General features: G+C 45.0%; 1 protein-coding gene and 1 non-coding gene across 3 annotated transcripts in view; both read right to left on the bottom strand.

Moving 5' to 3' along the window:
* The window catches only part of GTF3C1 (general transcription factor IIIC subunit 1), a 102,425-nt gene that overhangs the window by 74,588 nt on the left and 1,537 nt on the right, over positions 1-26,300 (bottom strand). For both annotated transcript variants that reach the window (XM_053554664.1, XM_053554665.1), the window contains exons 2-6: positions 20,246-20,455; positions 12,830-13,006; positions 12,418-12,561; positions 6,512-6,608; positions 1,879-2,002 (exon numbers count right to left, since the gene is read on the bottom strand). In XM_053554664.1, the coding sequence (XP_053410639.1) occupies positions 1,879-2,002; positions 6,512-6,608; positions 12,418-12,561; positions 12,830-13,006; positions 20,246-20,455 (752 nt within the window). The remainder of the gene's footprint in view (positions 1-1,878; positions 2,003-6,511; positions 6,609-12,417; positions 12,562-12,829; positions 13,007-20,245; positions 20,456-26,300) is intronic.
* LOC128563007 (small Cajal body-specific RNA 16) lies at positions 9,313-9,498 on the bottom strand. The gene has a single exon (XR_008373684.1). It is a non-coding gene; the product is annotated as a small Cajal body-specific RNA 16 (non-coding RNA).

Here is a 26,300-nt window from a genome sequence, read left to right as displayed (position 1 = left end):
ATTTAGTATCTGCATGTTTCTTCTATCTAGCTTCTTGTTCTGGTTTCCTGGACACAATATCTTCTCCTCTCTGAAGATTCTTTTTTTGTTCTTCTGCTCCTCACTTTTTTTTTTCCTATGATTTTTTTTTTTACATTTTCCTCCAACAGTTGGTGGAACAGTAACATGCTGCCCAAAGCCCTGTGTTCCAAAGGGTAGACAAGAGGAAGGGAGAGGTTACCATCAGGTGGACTTCAGTGAAGGGTGAACCAGCAGGGGCTGCTATTTGTGACAAACCTCTGAATTTCAGTATTTGGGGGACTTTCCTCTTGGACTCACCAGTTTCTTCATTAAAGAAATCGCCAGCTCTGGCCTAGGGCACCAAAATTCTGGTCATTAGTATTCTAGAAGTCAACTGGTTCTAGAAGCTCACGTTCCCTTTTAGGAAATACATCAAATGATAGCATAAACCAAGAGATAGCCAACATGGGAATGGTAGTTGGGAGGATTCTCACCTATGGAGACTGTCACATATCTGTTTTGGGCACAGTGCCCTATCCCCAGCCTGGTATCACATCTCTAAGTCTAGAAACCCTCTGGCACAAGCTCTTTTGAGATAATTCCAGATTTACGCCTTTCCGGGAAAGAGCGTTTAAAGGGGGTACAACTTCCCACGTGCACTATCAGCCAATCCTCTCATCTGTAGCCCCATCCACCCTTGTGCTTTCAAAAGCACCTGGAAGCTCGAATGTTTTAGTTTATTTCAAGTTTGGAGGTGTCGATTCTTGGCTATCACACTTCACACACACTTAGCTTTCCCAGTCTGTTTCATCAGTCACCATTTATCCATCTGCCTTTGAGAACCAAAATGTTGTTGCCAGCTGTCTCTGCTGTCATTTCCTACCCCATTCTCTTTGTACTTGAGGGCTGATTCCTTTTATATCCTTGTCATCACTATGGTGGAGTCTGGGTGGAGTGTGGAGAAATACATATATTCTGACTCTCACTTTCTACTGAAAGCTCTAACCCTCTGCTTTTAAAATCATTTTGGTTGGCTCGGTGCCTGTGGCTCAAGCAGCTAAGGTGCCAGCCACATACACCTGAGCTGGTAGGTTCAAATCCAGCCCGGGCCCGCCAAACAACAATGACGGCTGCAACCAAAAAATAGCCGGGCGTTATGGTGGGCGCCTGTAGTCCCAGCTACTTTGGAGGTGGAGGCAGGAGACTCGCCTGAGCCCAGGAGTTGGAGGTTGCTGTGGGCTGTGAAGCCACAGCACTCTACCCAGGGTGACAGCTTGAGGCTCTGTCTCAAAAAAAAAAAAAAAAAAAAAAAAATCATTTTGGTTACTTAGGAGGCCAAACAGCATGGGACAAAAGTGAAGAACAGAGAAAAATAAAGGAGCAAGGAGGGTTTTTTAAGTTTTACAGGCTATTGTCCTTAGTTTAACTTTCTCAGAAGGCTCAACTCCTACCTTTGCTGCATGCTGATTGCTAAGTTACCTAGCATCTCTTAACTTTAATTTTCTTACATAGAAAATGGTAATAACATTACCCACCTTGCAGAGCTAGGAGATGAGACCACACAGCACAGAGCTGATACTTAGAATGGAAAGTGGCTTAAGTGTCAGAAGAAAATGTGAACTTGTTCTTTGGGCCCTGTAAATTTGAGATGTTGGAGGACACCACATAGAGATGTTTGCTGAAGTAAGAACAGCAAAAGCAAACATTTTCTGGGCACTTTTGATATGGAAGGTTCTGAGTCAGGCATTCAGGCATTAGCAGTTGAATGAACATGTGAAGTCACGCCACAAGGCAAAATGGGATCAGAAAGGAAGGCTCCAGAGCTTTAGGTAAGAGTCCTTTATCCAGCCAACTGAACAAGCTGAGATCTGCCATTACCTTTCTTTGTCTTACAGGGTCCACATTCAGGGTGTATCTCTTGTAGGGGAAGAGAAACCACCTTGGCTAGTCCAGCATTCAGCATGTACTGGTACAGACGCTTAAATGTCCTTTCGCACAGCCCCTGCCAAAACACAATTTAAAAGCTACTATTAGGTACAAACAAAATGTTTGAAATGACTAAAAAGTTATATAAGTTAACACAAGTTCAGGACCTAAATTAATTATCTTAAATGGAGACATGCTGGAGGTACTAACCATGAAAAACTGCCAAGCTACATTGTTGGGGAAACTAAGCAAGGTCCCAAGTAGGTTATACGTGATTCTACCTGTTGATTATGAGAGAGGAAAGGAGATCTGCCTAAAGAGATCCTGGAAGGGTATGCAAGTGTGGGGATGAGCCAGGTGGGAGGGGGGTTTTTACTTGATACCTTTTCATGTTTTGATTTTTTTTTCCCAACAAGTGTATTAATTATTAATATATGCATGTACACATGTCTTCCATGGGCAGCGGAAAAAATAGATGGAAAAATTTGTATAAAAATTTTTAGAAGGTGGTCTACCTGTGAAATTATAACAAAATGATGATGAGATGTCCTTCCTATCACTTGTATTTCTGCATGGCTGGTACAACCAAAATGATACTAAGTACATCCTCTCTGCAGAGGTTACCAAAGGGCAGCCTCCCATGCAGGCCCTGCTTTTTCATCTATGTAATGTCTTCATTTTTGGAGACAGAATCTCAAGCTGTTGCCCTGGGTAGAGTGCCATGGCCTTGGCACAGCAACCTCAAACTCTTGAGCTCAAGAGATCCTCTTGCTTCAGTTTTTCTATTTTTAGTAGAGATGGGGTCTCGCTCTTGCTCAAGCTGGTCTTGAACCTGTGAGCTCAAGCAATCCACCTGCCTCGGCCTCACAGAGTGCTAGGATTACAGGCGTGAGCCACCATGCCTGGATAAAAAAGTAATTTATGGGCGGCGACGGTGGCTCAAAGGAGTAGGGTGCTGGCCCCATATACCAGAGGTGGCAAGTTCAAACCCGGCCCCAGACAAAATACTGCAAAAAAAAAAATGTAATTTACTCATCTTTACTTGTCAACATTGAAAAGTGAAGAGATTTCATTAAAAAAGGGAGGGAGAAAGGAAGGAAGGACCGACCAGATTCTGGCTTCTTTTGAAAAGCTATGACCTGACAACCAATGCAGCTGCTCACAGCAACAGCTGATATGCACTGAGCACCAGCTGCTTCCCTTCAGGAGGGCACAGCCATCTAGGCAAGGCCATAGCCTTCATGCTCCCCATCAGACCCTAGGACAATGAAACTGAAGGTCAGCTGCCATTTATCACCATTTTATGCTGCTTTTCTCTAATGGTAGTTAAGAGAAAAGTTAATTTCTTAAATCTATACTGCTATCAAAAATTTTGTTTTACACACTTGGCTCATTTTGTTCCTTTCTATCACCCTCCTGGGCACTGCTGCCATTTGATTTTGCAACCCCTGGAAGAGTAAGGCAAGATACCATGGCTCTAAGTTATAGATTGAACAGGAGGTACTCATGACAAAGGGGGATCACTGAATCTTCCAGGTTCCAGGGGAGAGACTGGCAACAAAGATCTGTAGACTGCTGCTGCCACACATATGTGTGATCAACTCTCAGACTAACCAGCACTCTAGACCTTGTGGGGGCAGAACATATGGCTATCAAAACAATACAGATGACTCATGTATGGCTCATTCAAACCCACTGGCTTGTAAATGGCATCTATCGTTAATCTAGCTGTGCCCCCAGCATCGTTGAAGATCCTATGGAAACTCATCCATCAGACCTCAGCCCTCAACATATGGTACTAAGCCCTAGGAAGGGAAGATGATGCAGTCTTGACTGCCAATAAGGACTTGCACAAACTGGCTGCAAAAGGAGGAGGAAGCAATGAGAACCTCTCCAACTCCCCCCAAAAGACAGCATACATATTCATGGCATTAACCTCTCCGGAAAATGGCTCAGATCTTCATACTCAATACATTCTAAACTCAAATTTGTTGTGTGCCTCCTGCTCACCCAAACTTGCTCCTTTTTCTGTACTCTCTACTTTATTCAAATGTTCATTCAACAAATATTTACTAAGTGCCTCTATGAGCCAGGCATTGTCCTCACAATGGGGCTCAGCAGTGAAAAGAAGGTCCCTGACCTCATGAGTCTGCCTTCATGCTCCAGTACACCTCAGGGAGCACAGCCAGTCCAGCCAAACACACTGGCTTCGTCTTAAGGCCCTCTCCCTCAGTCTTGTCTGCATAATGTACAGGTGCTCACCAAGTCCTGATGGTTTCATCTCCAAAATGCTGTTCGCACAATTCTAGCCTTCACGGCTGTCACCTCCTCATGGGCTTCCCAGCTCCCTCCCACCTCCAGCCTATCCTCACTTTGCTCTTCTTGTGACTTCTATGCTTACAAATGGCCACCAGCAGTTCACAGGGATAAAACTTAAGGGCAGCCCCTTCTAAGCTCATCCTGACCTTCCTCTCTACTCACATCTCCAGCACATGCCACCAGCTGCCGTATGGGTTACTGGTAACTTCCAGCATGCTGTGGTCTCCCAAAACTCCAACTCTTCATGTCAGCTGTTCTGCTTTAGACAGCTCCATGACAGCATGAGACCTGTCACCCTCATGAACTTCCATTGTCATACTGCAGAACACAGTTCTAACTCAAAGTAGACATTAGCTCAAGTATTGTTGAACGAGTAAATTAATATCTAGAAGCAGTCAAATCATGTTGCTTATGCAGTCCACATGCTGACCTGAGACCAGACTAGCTCCTTCTCTGGGCCAAAAGAGTGGTTGGATATTTGTTTATTAAGTGCGTGGGGATTTCCTTTATTTCTCCTAGGATCTCCTAAAAGAGGTCTTCCTAGTCTACTTTTTGTTTTCCACTGTGACTCAGACACAGACACTTATCCCCTACCACAAAAAGCAGTGCACATGTGATGACACTGGCTCCCTGCCTCAGCATTGAGAAGTAGCAGGATATAGGGACACTGTGGGGCTCGGCCAGTGCACAGCTAGCTCTAGCTACCTATTGCCATGAGATCACTGGTCTGGGCTTGCCAGAGGTACTGACTTTTTAAGGGAAGTTGAAAACATAGACTTCTATGTAAAATCTCAATTTAAAAAAATACTAGGTTAAACTTATTTTTTGCCTGTAATCCTAGGAGGCTGAGGCAGGAAGATCCCATGAGCTCAGAAGTTGGAAACCAGCCTGAACCAAGAGGGATCTCTACTAAAAATAGAAAAATTAGCTGAGCACTGTGCTGGGCATCCATAGCCCTAGCTACTCAGGAAGCTGCAGCAGAAAGATTTCTTGAGCCCAGGAGTTTGCGGTTGTGTTAGCTAGGCTGAGACTATGATACTCTATTCCAGGCAACGAAACAAGACTGTCTCAAAAAAGAAAAAAAAACTATTTTTAACAGGCCAAGTCTGACCGGCAAGCCTCCAATTTGTAACCTTTGTTTTAAAGAGATTTGGACATGCAATGAATCAAAGACAATGTCTCCCACTCTTTGTTCCAGAACAAACCCCAGGTAAAAATAAACAATGAAATCAGAGACTAAAGCTTCACCAATGTAGTGTGGAGTAAGTAAGAACTGTACGGAGGGGTGGCATCTGTGGCTCAAAGGAATAGGGCACCGGCCCCATATACCAGAGGTTGTGGTGGGTTCAGACCTGGCCAAAAGCTGCAAAAAAAAAAAAAAGAACCACATGGAGATCTGTGATCAAACCATACACAAGTCTGGCTCAGCGCCCACAGCTCAGTGGTTAGGGCACCAGCCACATGCACTGGAGCTAGTGGGTTCAAACCCGGCCTGGACCTGCTAAACAACAATAACAACAACAAAAATTGCCAGGTGCTGGGGCGGGTTTACTGAGGCTGAGGCAAGAGAATCACTTAAACCCAAGAGTTTGAGGTTGCTGTGAGTGGTGACGCCATGGCACTCTACCAAAGGTGACATAGTGAGACTCTATCTCAAAAAAAAAAAAAAAAAAAAAATCCAAAAACTATACACATGTCCCTTTGGGGATTAACTACTGGTACCCAAAAAACTTGACTTTGGATTATCCGTTCTAAATTCTACAGTTTAACCTACAGGGCAATCTTACTTTCCTCCCATCTCCGATTCTGGCTTCTTCATACTTTCCACTGAAAACTGTTCAAATCAGACAGGAAGCAGCACTGCCTGCACCTTTCTTCTTCTAACACTCACTTCATCACTGCCTCTGCTCCTGGGCCCAGAAACAAAGCAAGCAACTGCTTTCCTCCCTACCTGGTCTCACCTCCTGTTCAGGATACCCTGTTATTTCAGTACAAAACCCCCAAAACAAAATTACAAGCTTGATTATGGAAGTAAATCTAAATATCAAGATGTGAACTTTGATAACAATTTCCAGAACAAACCACAGGGGAAAATAAGTCAGGCAAGAGCAAGAATTTAAATGAAGGACAGTGTTAACTCATTCAGAGAAACAAAGGGAAAGCACATTTGTTTCAAACCCACAACAGGGTTTGGGTTGCAATTCATTAATCTCCACCTGACAAAGACCTCCCACCAGCCCAGCACATGGGAACCCCTGGCGCTCACCAGTTCCTCCCTCAGCTTTCCCAGCGTCTCCATCTGGTTACTCCGCGTGCTTAGCATGGCTGAGAGCTTCTCCATGAGGATGTCATATTTGCTTCTCCTGCAAGGAAAACTCAACAGTTTTTTTTTTTTTAAATCTACAGCTAGAAATAATATTTACTGCCTGTTTTTTTTTTTTTTCCTTGAGACAGAGTCTCACTATGTTGCCCTGGATAGAGTGCTATGGCATCACAGCTCTCAGCAACCTTCAGCTCCTGGGCTTAAGTGATTCTCTTGCCTCAGCCTCCCAAGTAGCTGGGACTACAGGTGCCAGCCACAATGTCCGGCTATTTTTTGGTTGTAGTTGTCACTGTTGTTTGGCAGGCCCAGGCTGGATTTGAACCTGCCAGCTCTGGTGTTATGTGGCTAGCGCCTTAGCCACTTGAGCTACAGGCACTGAGCCTACTGCCTATTTTTTAAAGATGAAAAGGGATGACTTAAATGACCACATGGGTCCCAGAGACCACCCAGCCCAGATTCCACATTTTATAGCTGGCGAGATGTGCCTATGCGCATTTTGGTCACATGTCTGAGGTCACCTAACAAGTGGCAGTGTATGAACTAGACTTAATGATCAAAATTTGAATGAAAAATTTTTTTTTTTTTAAGACAGAGTCTCACTTTGTTACCCTAGGAAGAGTAGCATGGCATCACAGCTCACAGTAACCTCAAATTCTTGGGTTCAAGTAATTCTCTTGCCTCAGCCACCTGAGTAGCTAGGACTGTAGGTGCCCACCACCACACCTGGCTATTTTTTAGGGGTGGTCCATTCAGGCTGGTCTCGAATGCCTAAGCTCAGGCACTCCATCTACCTCAGCCTCCCAGAATACTAGGATTATATGCATGAATCACTACACCCAGCCTGGAAAATGTTCTTTAAAAAACACCTTACATGCCTAGGTGCCTGTAGCTCAATGGTTAGAGTACCGGCCCCATGCACTGGGGCTGGCGGGTGTGAACCCAGCAGGGACCAGCTAAACAAAACTAAACAAAACAAAACAAAAAAAGGGGGTGGCCTGGCACAGTAGCTCCCGCCTGTAATTTCAGCACTTCAGAGGCCAAGGCGGGTGGAATACCTGAGCTCACAGATTGGAGACCAGCCAAAGCTAGACCTCGTCATTAAAATACCTGGATGTTGTGGCAGGCGCCTGTAGTCCCAGCTACTTGGGAGGCTGAGGCAAGAGAACCACTTGAGCCAGGAGTTTGAGGCTGCTATGAGCTATGACACCACAGCACTCTACCAAGGGTGACAACGTGAGACTCTGTCTCAAAAAAAATAAAACACCGAACATCTTTATAATACATCTAAAGTTTAGGAAGCACCTTATATATTTCTTTATAAATCACTTGGTAAAGGACAGGATTATTTCATAAAGAAGTTAATAGGCTTTCCCAAAATTCAAGCCTAAGACAGAAACTTAAGTCTTTTTCTTATAAATTGGGTACTCTCTTCCCTACATTATGGCACCTCTCTGACCTGAAGTCCTGGTTTCTGCCTCTGTCTTTACTGGTATGACTGATCCCACCCTCCATCTCATTTCTACTGCTAAGTGGATGTCATGCCAAAGGCTTCCAAGCCAACAGCCACCAATGGAAGCTAGTAAAAAGTGTCAAGGGCTCTCGACTATGTGTGTCCAGGGTAAACTAGGAAGGGTACAGAGAAGAGCCTTGTTGCTGGTTCAGCTGGACAAGGATGGCATGGTTTGACCCATAGTCCTAGAGAAAGGGAAAGCACACCTACGGGATTCAGAGACTGTGTCCCCTTCTCCATTTGTACTGCCTCTCAACAAGTGAAAGAATAAATGAAGGGACAGATATTTACTGCACAGGAACTCCATGCATTTTATTTTATTTTGAGACAGGAGTCTCAAGCTGTAGCCCTGGGTAGAGTGCCATAGCGTCACAGCTCACAGCAATCTCAAACTCATGGGCTTAAGTGATTCTCTTGCCTCAGCCTCCCAAGTAGCTGGGACTACAGGCGCCTGCCACAACACCCGGCTATTGTTGTTGTTGTTGCGGTTGTCACTGTTGTTTAGCAGGCCCGGTCTTGGCTGAAACCCGCTAGCCTCGGTGTATGTGCCCGGCACCCTACCCTCTGAGCCACGGGCACTGTCTGGAACTACATGCGTTTTACACACTGCTGTCATGGCCTTTTTACACAAGTGGAAAACAGTGGTTAAAAGAGGTCAAGTGAGAGGCAATGATTCAAATACAGAACTTGACAGAAGCCGTGTTCTCTCTCCTGCCCCATGGCTGCTACCCCATGTTCTCTGTACTTCATAGGCTGCACTCAAGGTATGAGTTTGGCAAGAAAGCTATTTAACTCTAATGGATAGTATAACTAATTAAAATGTGAATTATCACAACTGTACTACACTGAAAATCATCTCTGCACGGCTGTCTAATATCCTTCGAACTGGTACACAGTCAATACGTCATAATGTTCTGAACTCCTAGTTTATCTTCTCACTTATGTTTTGGAAATACAACTGTACTACACTGAAGTTTGACATCATGGGCTTGATCTAGGTGGGCCCATTTACACCTTTTTTTTCTTTTTCAATAAATATATTGAAAATTTTTTTGGAGATTTGCCACAATTTGAAATATTGTTCACAGACAAACCATATAACCTAGAAATACTGAAAAAATTAGGAAAAGGTATATCATGAATGCATAAAATATATGTAGATACTAGCCCATTTTGACATTTACTACCATCAAATACACACAAATCTATCAAAAAAGTTAAAATTTTATTTCTGTCCTGTTTGCAGTATCATACATGATCATCAAACTACTGCTAGAATGCTCACACCTGTTACTGCAAATTCAGAACCCAGGTGAGACTTCTCCTGGGAATTTACTTTAGGTCAGGATCAGGCTGCCTGGTACCAGGCTGCACCCACAATTGGCAGGTTCAGCAACACAGGAGCCTTTCCCCAGACCACAAAATTTATCAAAACTTACATGCACAAATACTTACAGACCATACATGTTGCCATTTGTAGTTGAAAGAAATGTAAACAAATGTAAATATGCAGTAGTAAGCCATAAGTGCATAAAATTAATGGTAATACAACACGTACTACTATAATAATTTAGTAACCACCTCCTGCCTGCTCCTATTCCAGAGAGTTCAGGTGTTGAGATTATTGGTTTAAAAAGCCGTATGACACTAATCATCTCTTTGTGAGCAGTTTGTCTCTCCAGTAAATTGTTATCACAGAAAAAGTGATCTCTCAAAATTCCTGTGTATTTTTCATCATCTTTAGTGCTTGAATGTCACCATGGGCCCCCTATGAAATGCCACTAGTGATGCTAGAAGTGCTCCCTAGAAGGAGAAAAATGTTACAACATTATATGAAAAAGTTGAACTGCTTGATAGGTACCATAGATTGAGGTCTGCAGACACAGGTGCCTACCACTTCATATAGACAATTCATCTTGTAAACACAGATAACACAAACATACAATATCGATAAATACAGTGCAGTACTGTAAATGTCTTTTCTCTTCTTTATGATTTTTTTTTGAGACAGAGTCTCATTATGTCGCCCTGGGTAGAGTGCGGTGGGGTCACAGCTCACAGCAACCTCAAACTCTTGGGCTTAAGCGATTCTCTTGCCTCAGCCTCCCAAGTAGCTGGGATTACAGGCGTCCACCACAACGCCCAGCTATTTTCTTGTTGTAGTTGTCATTGCTGTTTGGCAGGCCCAACCTGGGCTCGAACCTGCCAACCTCGGTGCACGTGGCTGGCACGGTAACCACTGTGCTACGGGCACCGAGCCTCTTCCTTATGATTTTAGTAACATTTTCTTTTCTTTATTTGTTGTAATAATACAGTATATAATACATATAACACATACAACAAAATTCATGTTAATCAGCATTAAGTTTTGGTCAAAAGTTATACATTCATTTTTAGCCCTACTCCCCAGTATTATTCAAAGGTCAAATGTATTTCCAAAACATAAGTGAGAAGATAAACTAGTTTAGAACATTATGACGTATTGACTGTGTACCAGTTCGAAGGCTATTAGACAGCCGTGCAGAGATGATTTTCATCTCTGGAGATCAATAGTCAAGAGACTGTTCATACATGTGTGTCAAGTATTTTTGGAGGCCACGTCATGTGGAATGTAGTGGGCACTAGACTTTAAAACTTACTCTGAGGCTCAGCACCTGTGGCTCAGCAGCTAGGTCACCAGCCACATACACCGGAGCTGGCGGGTTTGAATCCAGCCTGGGCCTGCCAAACAACAATAACAACTACAACCAAAAAAAAAAAAAAAAAATAGCTGGGGGTTGAGGCAGTTACCTGTAGTCCCAGCTACTTGGGAGGCTGAGGCAAGAGAACCACTTAAGCCCAAGAGTTTGAAGTTGCTGTGAGCTGTGATGCCACAGTACTCTACCGAGGGCAACATGGTGAGAGACTTCTCAAAAAATAAATAAAACAAAACTTATTCTGAGTGTTCACTCCCACCCCGCTGCGGGGAACACCTGGCCACGGGGGTAAAGAGCAAGGACTCTGTCAACTGGCCAGGGAGAATCACAAAATCATTCCCCAAATCAGGGAAGGATTTGCTTATTCATCTCCCGCTTATCCCTCAGCACTGCCTACCTCTACCACGAATGCTGATGGTCAGAGTTGCTTTTCCTAGGCTCTCCACCAGCTTGACCTTTCCTCACCCTGGCTTCTGCCCCTTCCACAGAGGAGGACATGGGGTTGTAGAGTTTAGACTGAGGCCTCTGCAGAGTGGCAGAACATTTCTTTCCTCCATTCCTGTGCCATGTAATTAGTCACCCCAATAGCAAGGATTAAAGAATCAGACAGACTGGGTACAGTGGCTCATGCCTGTAATCCTAGCACTCTGGGAGGTGGAGGCGGGTGGATTGCTTGAGCTCACAAGTTCAAGACCAGCCTGAGCAAAAGTGAGACCCCATCTCTAGTAAAAATAGAAAAAACAGGGGCAAGAGGATCGCCTGAACCCAAGTTTGAGGTTGCGGTGAGCTGACCCCACAGCACTCTACCCAGGGCGACAGTGTGAGACTGTCTCAAAATAAAGAACGAAAGAAAGAATGAATAATCAGACAACCTATTCACTCTCAGAGACTCAGAGGGAATGTGCACATAGTAATCATTTATTGCATTGTCTGCTATGATACAATATTACACATTGCATTTTTTCAGCAGCACCTCATCACCTCATTTATATAAGGTTGATTATTATGGTTGTATGTTATAATATATCTAATTTGCAACTGACATGATTCAATTCTGCCACATAACAAATCAAGTTTGACTTATTTCCTTTAATTTTTACACCTCTCCAAAATGTCACCAAAATGCTAACAGTTTCTTTGTTTGTTTGTTTGTTTTTGAGACAGTCTCACTTTGTTGCCCTTGGTAGAGTACCGGGGCATCATAGTCCACAGCAACCTCATACTCTTGGGCTCAAGCAATTCTCTGCCTTAGCCTCCCAAGTAGCTGGGACTATAGGCGCCCGCCAAACAGCTGGCTATTTTTAGAGATGAAGTCTCAGTCTCAGCTCAGGCTGGTCTCAGACCTGTGAGCTCAGGCAATCCACCCACCTTGTCCTCCCAGAGTGCTAGAATTACAGGCGTGAGCCACTGTGCCCAGCCAACAGTTCATATTTTTGAGCTGTGAGGTTATAGATTTTTTTTTCTTTCTTCCATGCATCATTTCCAGATTTTCCAAATGAGCAAAACTTACTTTCATCCACAATAGCAAATACATCTGTATAAAACTATAGTCATATTCTGATTTGCTTTGATTTTTAAAAGCGTATAATATGTATAGCTGCAACATAAAAGCAATTGGATGCTTCGAATTCTACAAACAGTACCTGTCCACATGAAACCGGTTCAGGAGGAGGAGTATTGAATGTTGTTGGGCTCCAGTGGGTAATCGGATGACGTGGGACTGCATTGTAATGAGCCCATTTTTGTTCAAAATTTTCCTATGATAGTGCAGCTTCCCAGCATCAACCCTAGAGAAGGAAAGGAGCACGGGCTATGTCATTTACTTTGTTAATAGCTTTAAGCCCACAATGTATAAAGGTTCTCATTTGGACACACATACCAGAAACATACCCCCTGTCCAGCCAACCTAAAAGAAGTGTCACTGTGAGATGATGGCCTTGGAAAGAAAAGCCATGCCTCTCGAAGACAAAGCAGTAGGCCTCTACATTTAGAACGCAGGGTGCAATGACCAGTGAACCCCATAACTTAAAGCAGAGAAGCAAATCCTCCCCTTACTTGAAAGCAGTGCTGTGAAGGTCTCGTTGGAGTTCTCCTTGCCACCTGGACCGGCCTAATCGCTCCAGGATGCAGTATGAGAAGTCGGGGAGCTTCAGGTCAGGATCCCCCTCCTGGCCTATCAAGGCCCTGTACCGCATGGCCTGGGAGGCAACAATGATCAGTTTCTTCCCCCACCTACAAATCAGAAACAACCACATAAAGAAATAGGCTTATCCAATTTTAAGAAAACTAAAATATGAAAAAGCAGAACTTTTTGGAATCCTCATTTTCTGCTTCTTCTCAGAAGTTCAAAATACCCCTGAGTTAAATAAGCTAAGCAAGTTTTCTGAGCTTTATAACTACAGTGTGCCGAAGAAAAGAGACAATCTATTTCCTTCCTGGAAGCCCTTCTAGGGCTTGCCAAGGTATTCATTTTGTTGTTGTTGTTTTTGAAATAGAGTCTCACTTTATTGTCCTTGGTAGAGTGCCGTGAAATAGTTCACAGCAACCTCAAACTCTTGGGCTCAAGCAATTCTCTTGCCTCAGTCTCCCAATCCTCCTTCCCAGAGTGTTAGGATTACAGGCATAAGCCACTGTGCCCATCCTCAAGGCACTCATTTAAAAACTAAACTCCTGGAGGTGCCTGTGGCTCAAGGAGTAGGGCACCAGTCCTATATGCCGGAGGTGGCGGGTTCAAACCCAGCCCTGGCCAAAAACCACAAAAAAAAAAAAAATAAATAAACTAAACTCCTGGGCGGTGCCTGTGGCTCCATGGGTAGGCCGCCGGCCCCACATACCGAAGGTGGCAGGTTCAAACCTGGCCCAGGCCAAACTGCAACAAAAAAAAAATAGCTGGGCATTGTGGCAGGTGCCTGTAGTCCCAGCTACTAGGGAGGCTGAAATAAGAGAATTACCTAAGCCTAGGAGCTGGAGGTTGCTGTGAGCTGTGACGCCACGTACTCTACCGAGGGCACTAAAGTGAGACTCTCTCTAAAAAAAAAAAAAAATAATAAAATAAAATCTAAACTCCTAGCTCGACTCCCATAGGATAGTAGTTATGGTGCTGGCCACATGCACTGAGGCTGGTTCGAATCCAGCCTGGGCCTGCTAAACAACCATGACAACTGCATCTAAAAAATAGCCGGGCGTTGTGACAGGTGCCTGTAGTCCCAACTACTTGGGAGGCTGAGGCAAGAGAATTGTTTAAGCCTAAGAGTTGGAGGTTGCTGTGAGCTGTGATGCCATAGCACTCTACCAAGGGCAACATAGTGAGACTCTGTCTCAAAAAAAAAAAAAAAAAAAAAAAAAAATCTAAACTCCGTGGGCCCAGCATGGTGACTCACGCCTGTAATCCCAGCACTTGGGAGGCAGAGGCAGGTACATTGCCTGAGCTCACAGATTCGAGACCAGCCTGAGCCAGAGCAAGATCTTGTCTCTCAAAACAGCCAGGTATTGTGGCAGGCGCCTGTAGTCCCAGCTACTTGGGAGGCTGAGGCAAGAGAATTGCTTAAGCCCAGGAGTTTGATGTTGCTGTGAGCTATGATGGCACAGCACTCTACCAACAGTGACAAAATGAGACTGTCTCAAATAAATAAATAAATAAAATCCAAACTCCTCTTTACAACCTGGAAGTCCTCCATGTTTGGCCCTCCCTGCCATACTCATCTCATCTTCTATGACTCTGCCCCCCACACAGTCTTCTTGTTCCTAAAAGAAAAGGCCTCAGGGTAGTTGCCTTTGCTGTTTTCTCTGCATAGCTGCTCTTCTTCTAGACATTTAGGTGACCAATTTCTTCTCAGATTCAGGTCACAGTTCAGTTATCAATTCCCCAGGCCTTCCATAAAGTGCCAATGAGAGTTCCAGGCCACCCCAACCATTCCCATATTTTTCATAGCAATTAGCAGTCTCAGAATGGCCATTTTTTTTTTTTTTTTGCTGACATTCTTGTCACTTTCCCTCATGTAAACACAAATGCTACAAGAGAAAACGCATTATTGACTATTCACCAGGATACCTATAAAGCTTAGAATAATTTGGGTGCATAGTAGGGGCTCTGTATATATTTGTTAAGTAAATAAATTAGCCTAATGAACTGGACTCATGGAACAAACTTTAGAATCAAAAATACTCCATTGGCTTGACACCTGTGGCACAGTGGTTATGATGCCAGCCACATGCACTGAGGCTGGCAGGTTTGAACCCAGTCCAGACCAACTAAACAATGATAACAACTGCAACAAAAAAATGTCCAGGCTTGTGATGGGAGCCTGTAGTCCCAGCTACTTGGGAGGCTAAGGCAGGAGAGTCAATTAAGCCCAAAAGTTTGAGGATGCTATGAGCTGTGATGCCACAGCACTCTACTGAGGGCAACATAGTGAGATTTCGTCTCAAAAACAACAAAACAAACAAAAAAAACCACTCCATTATGGGCTGGGCATGGTGACTCATGCCTGTAATCCTAGCACTCCAGGAGGCCGAGGTGGTTAGATTGCTTAAGACCAGCCTGAGCCATAGGGAGACCTCGCCTCTAAAAATAGCTGGGGCTTGGCGCCCGTAGCACAGTGGTTATGGCGCCAGCCACTCACCAAGGGTGGCAGGATCGAACCTGGCCCAGGCCAGCTAAACAACAACAACAACAACAAAAAAGAAATAGCTGGGTGTTGTGGCGGGCGCCTGTAGTCCCAGCTACTTGGGAGGCTGTGACGCCATGGCACTCTACCAAGGGAGACATAGTGCGACTGTCTCAAAAAAAATAAATAAAGCTACTCCAAGTGAGAAGATTACACTCTCTGCTGAGGTCTAACAGCTTTATTATGTTCCTCACCATGGAGCCTTCTTTGCCTGCTAAATTAAACCTATGTCTTGGGCAAACTGACCTGTTACATTCACCCACTCTCAGTGTCCAAGCCCTGGTCCTACAATAGAGAGATCGTACAGGATGTGCTAGCAGAGAACCCATCCATCACTTACTCTTTAGCATCAAGTTACCCAACTGGAATATGCTATGATTTGAATCTTCATGTTGAAAACGTAATTTCCATTTAAACAATATTAAGAGGTAGTATCTTGGCTTGGCGCCTATGGCTCAAGCGGCTAAGGCGCCAGCCACATACACCTGAGCTAGCAGGTTCGAATCCAGCCTGGGCCCGCCAAACAACGATGGCTGCAACCAAAAAATAGCCAGGTGTTGTGGTGGGCACCTGTAGTTCCAGCTACTTGGGACAGAGACAAGAGGCTTGCTTGAGCCCAGGAGTTGGAGGTTGCTGTGAGCTGTGTGATGCCATGGCACTCTACCGAGGGTGAGAACTTGAGGCTCTGTCTCAAAAAAAATAAAATAAAATAAAAATAAAAGGTAGTATCTTTAAGAGGTGATTAGGCCATAAGGGCTCTGCCCGCATAATGGATTAATATGGTTATCACGGAACAGGTTAGCTATTACAGAAGTAGACTACTGATGAAAACATAACTTTGGCCCCATCTCTGTCATGCATGTGCCTGTACTTCCTCACTATGTGACACTGCCATGGGATGACCCTTGCCATACATATGCTGGCACCAGGATCTTGGACTTCCTAGTCCCCAGAAGCATGAGTCAAATAAATTTCTGTTCTTTTCAAATTATTCGGTCCATGGTATTCTGCTGTAGCAGCAGGAAATGCACTAACATAGACAACCTCCCTTTCCTGGCCAGAGGAGTTGCCAAGGGTCCAATGTAAGAGCTCACAAGCTACTAATTCCTCTCATCTGGAACCAAGAGTCACTCTTTCCAGCCCTGCTGTCTACAGATGCCTGCTCACGGAGTCACCTGCGGTCACACCATTCAACTCAGTCAGATGGGTTTTCTCCTTTCTTCATCATCCCAGATGGACAGAATCCCTGCCCTCAAGGGGTTTATAGTGTGGGGAGCAAAGGGTGATATAAATACAATCTTAAAACCATTTTGGTACCAACAACAGTAATATGACATTGCCTTGGCAATAGGGGACACTTTTTGAGGAGTCAGGTTGAAGCCTAAACGACGCAGCCATGCAAAGAACTGAGGGCAGAACATTCTTGGGGACAGGAACAGCACACAGCGTTGTCCTGAGACAGAAAGGAGCCCCATGTGTTCAGGGTAAAGCACAGTGTGAGGGGTGGGGAAGTTAAGGAGGCTGAAGTCAGAGTGCTGGGGATAGGGGCTAGGTCTTACAGAGCCTTCTAGACCATGGTCAGGAAGGCAGGTAGCACACATGAAGGAAACCATAGGCTGTACAGAACTGGGTAGTACTGGCTTATCTGACAGCCTACACTGTAACTTAAAAGTTGGTATCAATGTAATCAAATCTGGTGATTTTTCTTTTCTTTTCTTTTTTTGAGACAAAGTCTTACTTTGTCACCCTCAATAGAGTGCTATGGCATTGTAGCTCATGGCAACCTCAAACTCCTGGGCTAAGGCAATCCTCTTGCCTCAACCTCCCAGGTAGCTGGGACTATAGGTGCCTGCCACAATGCCTGGCTATTTTTAGAGACAGGGTCTTGATTTTGCTCAGGCTGGTCTCAAAACTCAAGCAATCCACCTGCCTCAACCTCCCAGGGTGCTAGGATTACAGGTGTGAGCCATAGTGCCTAGGCCAAATCTGGTGATTTTTCAAGAAAAGCTAGAAATCCAGGTATTCAAATATTAGCAATGAAATAAAATTGAAAACAACACAACACCATGCTGAGAAAACAGCATCTTTTTCTATCATGTGGCCAATTTGAAACCTCTGCCCTGAACAATCCATCACATCAGGGCCCAGGAAGAGCCCCATGCTTCTGACTTGTAGAGCTAAGGGGACTGCCCAAACCAGAAAAAAGAAACAAGAAAAGAAAGTACTATGGTCAGGTGCCCGTACCTCAGTGGTTAGGGCACTGGCCACATGCACGGGAGCTGGTGGTTTTGAACCCTGCCTGGGTCTGCGAGACAACAATGACAACATCAACCAAAAAACAGTCGGGCATTGTGGTGATGCCTATAGTCCCAGCTACTTGGAAGGCTGAGGCAAGAGAATCACTTAAGCCCAAGGCTTTGAGGTCAAGGCCGTGAGCTCTGACGCCACAGCACTCTACCGAGGGCAACATACTGAGACTCTGTCTCAAAAAAAAAAAAAAAAAAATATATATATATATAGTTTGTCACCACTAAAACTCATGTTGAAGTTTAATAGCCAGTGTGGCAGTGCTGGAAGCTGGGGCCAAATAAGTAGTACCTGAGTTATGGGGGAGGATCCCTCATAAACAGATTAATGCCCTATAGTAGTCCTGCTATAAACATAGGGTTTTATAGAGCAAGGACACCCCCTCTGATCTTCTGCCTTGTTATAATGCAGCACAAAGGTCTTGCCAGAAGCCAGTGCCATGCCCTTGAGCTTCCCAGCCTCCAGAACTGTGAGCTAAATAAACCTCATTTCTTTATAAATTATCTAGCCTTGGGTATTCTGTCATAGCAACACAAAAGAGACTAAGAAAGGAAGAGAAGGCAGGTTTGGGTGATGGAGAGTGATGAGCACATTGAGTGTAACAAGCAGGTCACTGAAATTATACATTTGGTGCTTGGGAGGTCAGAGCTCTTGACAGCAGCCAACAATTAAGGGTGGAAAGAGGGGGCTCCACCAAGAAGCTGGTAAGGAACAATGAAGAAAGCAGGAAAAAAAACAAGGCAGGCTCAGCACCTGTAGCTTAGCAGTTGGAGTGTCAGCCACATACACCAGGGCTGGCAGGTTCGTGCCACCTGGGCCTGCCAAACAACAACTACAACAAAAAAATAGCCAGCTACTCAGGAGGCTGAGGCAAGAGAATCGCTTAAGCCCAAGAGTTTAAGGTTGCTGTGAGCTGTAAAGCCATAGCACTCTACTAAGAGTGACATAGTGAAACTGTCTCAAAAAAAAAAAAAAAAAAAAAAGAGCAAGACAGGAAGCCACAGGAGTAAAAAAAGTCCCTTAGAGTATAGCAGTGCCAAAGAGATTAAGGGCTTATCAGGATTAGGATCTTAGAGGACAAATCTGTGGTGAAGTAATTAAGTTAGGAATTCAAGTCTGGAATTAGGATTGCAGTGGGCAGAGGAGTGAAGGGGAGGTGAAGAATCTGAAATAGTGAATACAACTGTTTCTTTCAAGAAGCATGCCTGCAGAGACAGAAAGCCAGCCAGCTATGGGGAGGTCAAGAGAAGGTTCTATTGGCCTGGTGCAGTGGCTCATGCCTATATGTTGGCACTCTGGGAGGCCGAGGTAGGAGGACTGCTTGAGCTCAGGAGTCTAAGACCAGCTTGAACAAGAGCAAGACCCTTCTCTACTGAAAACAGAAAAATTAGCTGGATGTCATGGCAAGCGCCTGTAGCCCCGCAGCTACTGGGGAGGCTGAGGAGGGAGGATCTCTTGAGTCCAGGAGTTTGAGGTTGCTGTGAGCTAAGCTCATGCCATGGCACTACAGCCTAGGCAACAGTGAGACTCTGTCTTTAAAAAAATAAAAGAGTGAAAGTTCTGTTGTGAGAAGGGTGAGTTGTGTTAATGTACTGAGGGGAAAGCACTGGAGATAGGCAAAAGCTGAAAATCAAGGAGATGGACCAGCTAACTCACAGGCCAGAAAGAATAGGAGGTACTGGGCTGGGAGGAGAAAGAAGCTTCTCCATTCTTGTGATACTTTACTAAGAATAGGGTCTTCCACTTCCATCCAGGTTAATACGAAGAATGTAAGCATCACAAGAATGGAAAAGCATGAATCCTATGTACTCAATTTTGATATGAGGACAATTAATGACAATTAAGGTCATGGGGGGGGAGGAAAGGCAGAGAGAAGGAAGGAGGGAGACGGGTGGGGCCTTGGTGTGTGCCACACCTTCTGGGGGCAAGACATGATTGCAAGAGGGACTTTACCTAACAAATGCAATCAGTGTAACCTGGCTTATTGTACCCTCAACGAATCCCCAACAATAAAAAAAAAGAGAAAAAGAAATTAATTAAAAAAAAAAAAGAGAGAAAGAAGCATCCAGAACACAGCTTTAGACAAGGCCACCCTTTTTTATCTCCTCTGAGATGAGTAGGGAGGGAAGCAGGAAAATGAGAAAAATGGAGAGTCAGATTGGCCACTCTGGGAAACAGGGATACTGGCTGTCACAGAAGAACAGCCAGGGAACATAGTGCCCAGCTCAGAAGACAAAACAAAAAGGCACCATCCAAATGTCAGCTGTCTGCCCTACCCAACTGTGTGAGAACTGTGGACACTAAAGAGAAACACAGGACCTTGATCCTATTTCACCTCAATAGCAGCAGAGTGAAGAAGACAGAGAACTGGCTTAGTGCAGGGCTGGTGGACTCTGACACACACTGAAGCTGTAGGCCAGATCCAAGTGCTCTGACTGCACCCTTGACTTCAAAGCACTCAGATTTCTAGGAATTGCTGACGGTGCAAATCAGTTACCTGTCAAAGGCTTCCACCATTGTACAGCGAGGCTGCAAAGACTTGGTCCTGATGTCATTGGTAATATTTTTCCTCTCCTTAAAGTAGCGGCATGAGCCCTGGATGCCATCTTTATTCTCTAGTATCATATGGATGGGGTAGACGTCTTCCAAAGGGACTGGGTCTCTCCTGGACTCTAAAATTCCAGTTTCCAAGTCGATTTCTTCATACCTAAGGGGGAAAGCACAAACATCAAACACTGACTCAGCTTTAGAAATAATGTGTACTTGGCTTTGTTCTTCTGACAACCTCCAGCAAAGATCACAGAGAAGTGAGATCACTTGGTCTTCCTGCCATACTAATGCAGATCATCTGGACAAGTACATTCTTGTCTTTCCATGGCAGAGTATGTAGACCTTTCCTGGATTCCCCCAAACTACCCACAAAACTAGGAGGTAGGACCTAAACAACGTTACTAACCAAAGTTGTGACCTTTTGATTTCGCTCCAAATCCGGCACTTAGTCTCCAAACCAAGTTTAGACTGTATGATTCAAGACCTTCCTCCTTTGAGATGCTATCTTTCTTTTTTTTTTTTTTTCTCTGTTGCAGTTTGGCCGGGGCTAGGTCCGAACCTGCCACTCTCGGCATATGGGGCCGGCGCCCTACTCACTGAGCCACAGGCACCGCCCAAGATGCTATCTTTCTATCTCTCTGTTTATCTCTCTAGTACCCTTATCCTTATCCATTTTTATGGTTTTAATTTTATCACCTGTATGTCAACAACACTCACCATTGAATCCTTGGTCCTGTCTTTTTTCCCCAAACATCAATCCAATGTCATTTTTTCATTTTCTTTTTTTGAGACAGAATCTCACTTTATCGCCTTTGATAGAGCACCATGATGTCACAACTCACAGCAACCTCAAAGTCTTGGGCTTAAGCAATTCTCCTTGCCTCAGCCTCCCAAGCAGCAGGGACCACAGGTGCCCACCACAATGCCCGGCTATTTTTGATTGCACTTGTCATTGTTGTTTAGCTGGCCTGGGCCTGAACCTGCCAGCCTTGGGGGCACCATAATCACTGTGCTATGGGCACCGAGCCCAATCCAATGTCTTTAATTGTCTATCAAACACCTCCCATTCCAAAGTTAAGGCTACTTCTCTCCATCTCCAATCAAGTCCCTCCTTTGTACCACATGTTCCCAGTTGCCTCTTAAGAACACCATGGCGGCTCGGCACCTGTGGCTCAAGTGGCTAAGGTGCCAGCCACATACACTTGAGCTGGCGGGTGCGAATAGAGCCCAGGCCTGCCAAACAACAACGATGGCTACAACCAAAAAACAGCCGGGTGCTATGGCAGGTGCCTGTAGTACCAGCTACTTGTGAGGTGAAGGCAAGAGAATCACTTGAGCCCAGGAGTTGGAGGTTGCTGTGAGCTGTGATGCTATAGCACTCTACTCAGGACGACAGCTCGAGGTGTCTCAAAATTTAAAAAAAAAACAAAAACACACCATGCAGACATCTTTGACTTGTGTTTCTTCTTATATCTAGTCAGTCAAATTTGCCAAGTGGTTCTTTGAGATATCATTCACATCCTGCACTAGTCTTGTCGAGGTTTGACTCTAGTCTTACACACTTTTCATCACTTTCCCTCTTTGCCCTGTGACTTCTGTACTATTTAACCCTCCATTCTCAAATCATGCCTTCTCCCAGATTCCAGGATACCATCTGGTTTGACTTCTTCTACCTCTCCAGCCATATTGCCTTAATCTTCTTTTAAAGGTTCCTCATCTGGTTTGTCGCCTGTAGCACAGTGGTTGTGGTGCTGGCCCCATGGACTGAGGGTGGTCAGTTCGAACCCGGCCCAAGCCATCTAAAACAACAATGACAACTGCAACAAAAAAAATAGATGACAACTGCAACAAAAAAAATAGCCAGGCATTGTGGCAGGCACCTGTAGTCCCAGCTACTTGGGAGGCTGAGGCAAGAGAATCGCTTATGCCCAAGAGTTTGAGGTTGCTGTGAGCTGTGACGCCATGGCACTCTACCCAGGATGACAGCTTCAGACTCTGTCTCAAAAAAAAAAAAAAAAAAAAAAAAAGTTCCTCATCCTGCTGGGCAAGGTGGCTCACGCTTGTAATCCTAGCACTCTGGGAGGCTGAGGTGCGTGGACTACCTGAGCTCACAGGTTCTGAGCCAGAGCAAGACCTCATCTTTAAAAATAGTTGGGCGTTATGGTGAGCACCTGTACTCCCGGCTACTTAGGAGGCTGAGGCAAGAGAATCACGTGAGCCCAAGAATTGGGAGTTGCTGTAAGCTGTGATGCCAGGGCATTCTACCAAGCACAAGTGAGACTGTCTCAAAAAAACAAAGGCTTGGCACCCATAGTACAGTGGTTACGGTGTTAGCCACATAACACCAAGGCTGGTGGGTTCAAACCCAGCCCAGGCCAGCTAAGCAACAATGACAACTGCAACAGAAAAATGCCTGGGAGTTGCGGTTGGCCCCTATAGTCCCAGCTACTTGGGAGGCTGAGGCAAGAGAATAGCTTAAGCCCAAGAGTTTAAGGTTGCTGTGAGCTATGACATCATATCACTCTACCGAGGGTGATATAATGAGACTATATCTAAAAAAAAATAATAATAAATAATAAAATAAAATGGTTTGGCGCTTGTAGCTCAGTGGCTAGAGCACCAGCCACACACACCAGAGCTGGTGGGTTCGAATCCAGCCCAGGCCTACCAAACAACAATGACAACTACAACCAAAAATAGCCAGGCATTGTGGCGGGCGCCTGTAGTCCCTGCTACTTGGGACGCTGAGGCAAGTTAATCACTTAAGCCCAAGAGTTTAAGGTTGTTATGAGCTATGACGCCAGGGCACTCTACTGAGGGTGATAATGAGACTATCTAAAAAACAACACAGCACTCTACCAAGGGTGACATAGTGAAACTGTCTCAAAAATAATAATAATAATAATAAAAAGGTGGCGCCTGTGGCTCAGTGAGTAGGGCGCCGGCCCCATATACCAAGGGTAGAGGGTTCAAACCCAGACTCGGCCAAACTGCAACCAAAAAAAGCCGGACGTTGTGGCAGGCGCCTGTAGTTCCAGCTGTTCGGGAGGCTGAGGGAAGAGAATCGCGTAAGCCCAAGAGCTGGAGATTGCTGTGAGCCATGTGACGTCATGGCACTCTACCGAGGGTGGTAAAGTGAGACTCTGTCTCTAGAAAAAACAAACAAAAAACCCAAAAAAATAATAAAATAAAAAAATAAAGGTTCCTCATTCTCCATCCAGCCTTGAAAAGTAGGTTCATTTTAGGGCCATGTCTGAAGACCTGTGATCATATTACACTCTCTCCTAGGGCAGATCTTAGCCAACAGGTTTAACTAACAACTATATGGGATGACTCACATATCTCTAGTTCAGTTTCTCCCTCTGACTTGCTGTTGCTCTGTGAAGCCAGCTGTTTACTAGACTCTTCACTTGGACAACCTAAAGGAACTTCAATGCATCTAAAGTCCATTCAGTGTAATACCCTAATTCCATTTTGTTCATAGAGCCAGACTTACTCCATTTTGGTAAGGACTTTGCTAAGAGCCTTCAACATCAGAAAGCTCAGCTGAAAGCTGCAGAGTTTAGCAAAAACCTGTGAAACCACAGCTCCCCCTTGAAAGCACTCCCCTTACTCTATAGATCTAATTGTGCAGGTGTTTGCTCTTGTGAAACTAGGCTTGTGTTAAGAACTCCCCCTCCCCTACTGAAAGCGCCTTATAAAAGGTTTCCATCCCCTGCTTCTAGGGGTTGAGACACTTTGAGGCATAGCCCACGCTCGGCTCTGGCCAATCAATAAAGGACCCTTGCTTAATTTGGACTCAGTGTGCTGGTGTTTCTTTTCTTTTCTTTTTTTTTTTTTTTTTGAGACAAGAGCCTCAAGCTGTCGCCCTGGGTAGAGTGCCATGGCATCACAGCTCACAGCAACCTCAAACTCCTGGGCTCAAGCGATTCTCCTGCCTTCACCTCCCAAGTAGCTGGGACTACAGGCGCTTGCCACAACGCACAGCTACTTTTTGGTTGTAGTTTTCATTGTTGTTTGGCAGGCCCGGGCTGCCAGCTTTGGTGTATGTAGCTGGCGCCTTAGCCGCTTGAGCTACAGGCGCCGAGCCAGTGCTGGCATTTCTGTATTCCACTAGCTCCTCTGGGCATAACATCAGCAGCTTCCCACCTCCCCCAGACTCAATCACCCCATTGTTCTTCTGTGTTCCCTGCCTCAAGGAAAGGTATCAGGATTCACTCAGGCACCCAAACAACAGCCACCAGAGGGCATCATCCTTGATTCCAACCTTCCTTACAACCCACATCTAGTAAGTCTCCAAACCCTTTTGATTCTTCTGCCTAATAAGTCTCAGTTCCATCTTCTCTTCATTCCTATACCCACTATGGGAGCCAGTACGTGACTGCTTATCCATGACAAGATCACTACAAATCTCTCCACTTCAATTTTTTGCCACTAGTTTGACCCTCTCTTCAATAGCTTCCACCTGTCGTTTTAATAAATGATATACTCTTTAAATGGAGTATAAATTTACTGATTCCAATCTAATTTGATTAAGAGTGAATGTGGCTCAGTGAGTAGGGCGCCAGCCCCATATGCCGAGGGTGGCGGGTTCAAACCCAGCCCCGGCCAAACTGCAACAACAACAACAACAAAAAATAGCCGGGTGTTGTGGCGGGCGCCTGTAGTCCCAGCTGCTCAGGAGGCTGAGGCAAGAGAATTGCGTAAGCCCAAGAGTTAGAGGTTGCTGTGAGCCGTGTGACTCCACGGCACTCTACCCAAGGGCGGTACAGTGAGACTCTGTCTCTACAAAAAAAAAAAAAAAAAAAAAAAAAAGAGTGAATTCTGGACATAGACCTCCCAGATTCTGCCCTTGCTAGTTGATGACTTTGAGCAAGTCACCTAACCCTCAGCACCTCAGTTGTCTTTTCAGAAAAACAGGGATACATGAGCCACCTCCCAAGGTTGTTGTAAAAATTAAATAATATGCCATATAGACTCTTAGGCTGGGCATGGTGGCTCATGCCTGCAATCCTAGCAGTCTGAGAGGCTGAGGTGGGTGGGTTGCCTGAGCTCAGGAGTTTGAGACCAGCCTGAGCAAGAAAGAGAGACTGTCTCCACTAAAAATAGAAAAACTAGTTGGGCGTTGTGGCAGGTGCCCGTAGTTGCACCTGTTACAGAGGCTGAGGCAAGCAGATTGCTTGAGTCCAAGAGTTTGAGGTTGCCATGAGCTGTGACTCCATAGCATTCTTCCTACTTAGGGTGACAGACTGAGACTCTGTCTAAAAAAAAAAAAAAAAAAAAAAAAAGATTGCTATATTCCCACCTAATGGGCACAATGTAATGTAAGGGTATATGGCACATCTCCTGTATGTGGGACACAACTATAACAGAGACTTTAACAAATACAAACATTGTAACCTAATTGCTTGTACCCTCATATTAATCTGAAATAAAAAACAGGCCGGGTGAGGTGACTCACACCTGTAATCCTAGCACTCTGGGAGGCTGAAGCTGGTGGATTGAGCTCAGGAGCTCAAGACCAGCCTGAGCAACAAGTGATACCCTGCCTCTACTGAAAATAAGACTGAGGCAAGAGGATCACCTGAGCCCAAGAGCTTGAAGTTGCTGTGGGCTATGATGCCACAGTACTCTACTAAGGGCAACAGGGTGAGACTCTGCTTCAAAAATATGTAAATTAAAAATAAATAGGTCCGGGCTCAGTGCCGTAGCTCAGTGAGTAGTGTGCCAGCCATATACACCAAGGCTGGCGGGTTCGAACCCAGCCCAGGCCTGCTAAACAACAATGACAACTGCAATCAAAAAATAGCTGGGCCTTGTGGTGGGTGCCTGTAGTCCCAGCTACTCAGGAGGCTGAGGCAAGAGTGTTAGTTAAGGCCAAGTGTTTGAGGTTGCTGTGAGTTGTGACGCCACAGCACTCTATTGAGGGCGACATAGTGAATATGTCAAAATAAATAAATAAAAATAAATAAATAGGCCTGGTTAGGTGGCTCACACCTGTA

This window comes from Nycticebus coucang, chromosome 12, assembly GCF_027406575.1.
Source record: "Nycticebus coucang isolate mNycCou1 chromosome 12, mNycCou1.pri, whole genome shotgun sequence".
Taxonomy (NCBI): domain Eukaryota; kingdom Metazoa; phylum Chordata; class Mammalia; order Primates; family Lorisidae; genus Nycticebus; species Nycticebus coucang.
Note: the sequence above shows the minus strand (reverse complement) of the source record. Positions and strands in the feature narration are given on the sequence as shown.